Source organism: Siniperca chuatsi, linkage group LG23 (genome assembly GCF_020085105.1).
Source record: "Siniperca chuatsi isolate FFG_IHB_CAS linkage group LG23, ASM2008510v1, whole genome shotgun sequence".
Taxonomy (NCBI): domain Eukaryota; kingdom Metazoa; phylum Chordata; class Actinopteri; order Centrarchiformes; family Sinipercidae; genus Siniperca; species Siniperca chuatsi.
Genome location: NC_058064.1, coordinates 6497835 through 6500253, shown reverse-complemented (window position 1 = coordinate 6500253; position 2419 = coordinate 6497835). Strand labels below are relative to the sequence as shown.

The following is a 2419-nucleotide window of genomic DNA, read 5'->3' as shown; positions in this document are numbered from 1 at the left end:
TTAAGTAGAAATTGATTGGCGGACATTCTGGAGAAGGGTGGAGAGTAGTCTATCGCGGAGACCTCTTGATTTTTCCGTTTACCTTGAAATATTTTGTCACTTAGATTCAAAGGTGCCTCACAGGCGTGAAAAGAAAACCTATTGTCACAGAAAAGAATATTTGGTACAGTGACCAGTAACCATGACGACAAATCGTTCAAGAAATTCAATGAACCATCAAGACACAAATTCTGCAACGGTTACAATTACTGATGTCCTTCCTCTCTGAAATGGTCACAAATATATTTCATTTCTGAAAGCATGAAACGAAAACTTACCCCAGAACATTATATTTTGCAGTGCATTTTTTTGTCAGTTTGTTTTTGTTTTTACTTTTATTACATTGCAGAGAAATATGTTAATTGTAGCCTGAGAGAAGTCTTAATAAACCAAGAATTTAGTTTGCTCCTTGGACTTATACATTTATTCCATATATTTTATGCAACACATTTGAAAGACAAAAAGGGATTTTAAGTTTTAAGTTGTTGCTCACAAACAATCTGTAGCTTTACAGTATAATTGGGATCTGTATAAACATATTCTCACTTATGGAAAAAGCTTGCTACTTGGATATTGCAGTAATAATTGCAATTTTGATTCATTTGGTTCATTATTTGATTTGATTATTTGATTCTGACAATCTGTCAAAGTACCAGGGCTGTGCAGAGGGGGGTGGGTGAGAGTAATTTCATAACGTGCTCTGCTTTTCATTATGAGCTTCAATCAAAGTTAAACAACGTAAACAGTCAGTGAACTGAAATGTGACCATCACTTTAGAATGCTGCAGCAGCAGCAGCAGCAGCAGCTCCGTTCAGTCCAACAAAAATAGTTCATAGAAAGAATTCTGGTCACGGAAGTGGTCCAATAAATACTCAACATCTCATCTCTGTTGACATCATTGCCTAATCCTCTTCTTACCAACTCTCTAAGTCAGCTGTAAATTAACATGTCTGAATCAGAGAGGTGGCCCCTCTCTTTTAACAACAACATCAAACCCCTCCTCCTCCTCCATGTCACCTTCACCCCATAATCCCTCTCTGGTGTGTCTGCCACCAAAATGTCAGGCGGCTGATTACATGGTGGTGTACATGGCTGAGGCAGTAGCAGGTGCAGGGAGGCGGAGGAGGGACAACTATTCCCTTCTTGCATTACTTTTGGAGTGTCCACATCAGGTGGTGGACCGAGACTGCTGAACTCAGTGGTGCTGCTGAACTCATTTGAGGCAGGTGTTGAAGCACCATCTTCTGGAATTCTGCATCTCTCTGTCACTTGAATAGATTGAGTGTCAGGTTGGTCCAAACAACTGCTGGAGGATGCAACACCCTCAGAAAATCTCTCCACATTTCCTTTTCTGATTGAGGTCATCTGTCTCTTTGGCGTGTCTGAGTACTGTGCACTTGAAATTGTCCTTTTGATTTGGCATGATCCCCGTTGTTGATTTCCCACATCAGACACAACAGTACACTCTGTAGCTTTCTTTGTGCGTGTACTCTTTGGTTGATGAGACTGGTCTCTTGACCTTGTCTGAAACGATAATGATGGGAATTTGCACACACTGTTTTTCCTGGATAGCTGACTGCAACTGTCAAGGATGCTTGTGGCAGAGTGGCATTTTCTCCTTCCGCGCCTCACTGGAGGTGCAGCTGCAGCTGCAACTGAACTGTCAAATTGTGGGCTTACCTAAAAGATTAAAAGTATAGTTAACAAAAAGCTGAATCAGAGTCATATATATATAACAATTATTATTCTGTGAAACAGTAATGTTACTGAATGGAAATGTTTTCAACCACAGAGCCATGCCGCATCCCAAAAGGCGTTCAAAATTAATGAACAACTTACCCAAGAATTAAGAACTGAGCTGCTGTGTTCTTGTGTCTCTGTAAAAAATTCTTTGGGATTGAGTGCTGCTCGGACTTCAGGCACATTTTGGAGTCTGGCTCCACACAAAGACCGCTCCAGGAACAGCAATGGAGGCTTCTCTGTCTTTATGGCTTTACGGGGCATTAATAAAAATCATTCCTGAAGACATGGCGGAAAGAAAACATCACTAAATCAATATGAGTGCCTGATTCACTGTTCGCAGACCCAGATTACTGTTTACTGTACAGATGTCCACAGCATCTATTTACCTTTGAATATTTGTAGTTACTAGCCCCATATTATACATACCTTAATGTGGTACTTTGCGTAAGACAAAGATATCATTACAAACAATTAATACATGTATAGAAAAGTTAATTATTCCATTGTCGTTGTCTACTATGAACTTTGTTTGTTTTCCGTCTTCTTGTTACTAATTCTTTTCCCGGTTTCCACCATCCACCACTGTCATCTCTGATTGGTGCCATCGTGGTTCTTTGTCTAGCTGCTATTGGTGCAC

The 2419-nt window shown here is 40.2% G+C and overlaps 1 protein-coding gene across 1 annotated transcript; it reads right to left on the bottom strand.

The window, feature by feature from the left end:
- Positions 1–394: 394 nt before the first annotated feature.
- On the bottom strand, positions 395–2364 carry rhno1 (RAD9-HUS1-RAD1 interacting nuclear orphan 1). Its single transcript, XM_044185827.1, has 3 exons — positions 2209–2364; positions 1879–2058; positions 395–1719 (listed from the first exon to the last, which is right to left on the bottom strand). The coding sequence occupies exons 2-3, from the start codon at positions 2041–2043 to the stop codon at positions 970–972; spliced, it is 915 nt and encodes a 304-aa protein (XP_044041762.1). The 5' UTR covers positions 2044–2058; positions 2209–2364; the 3' UTR covers positions 395–969.
- Between the last annotated feature and the right edge of the window lie 55 nt (positions 2365–2419).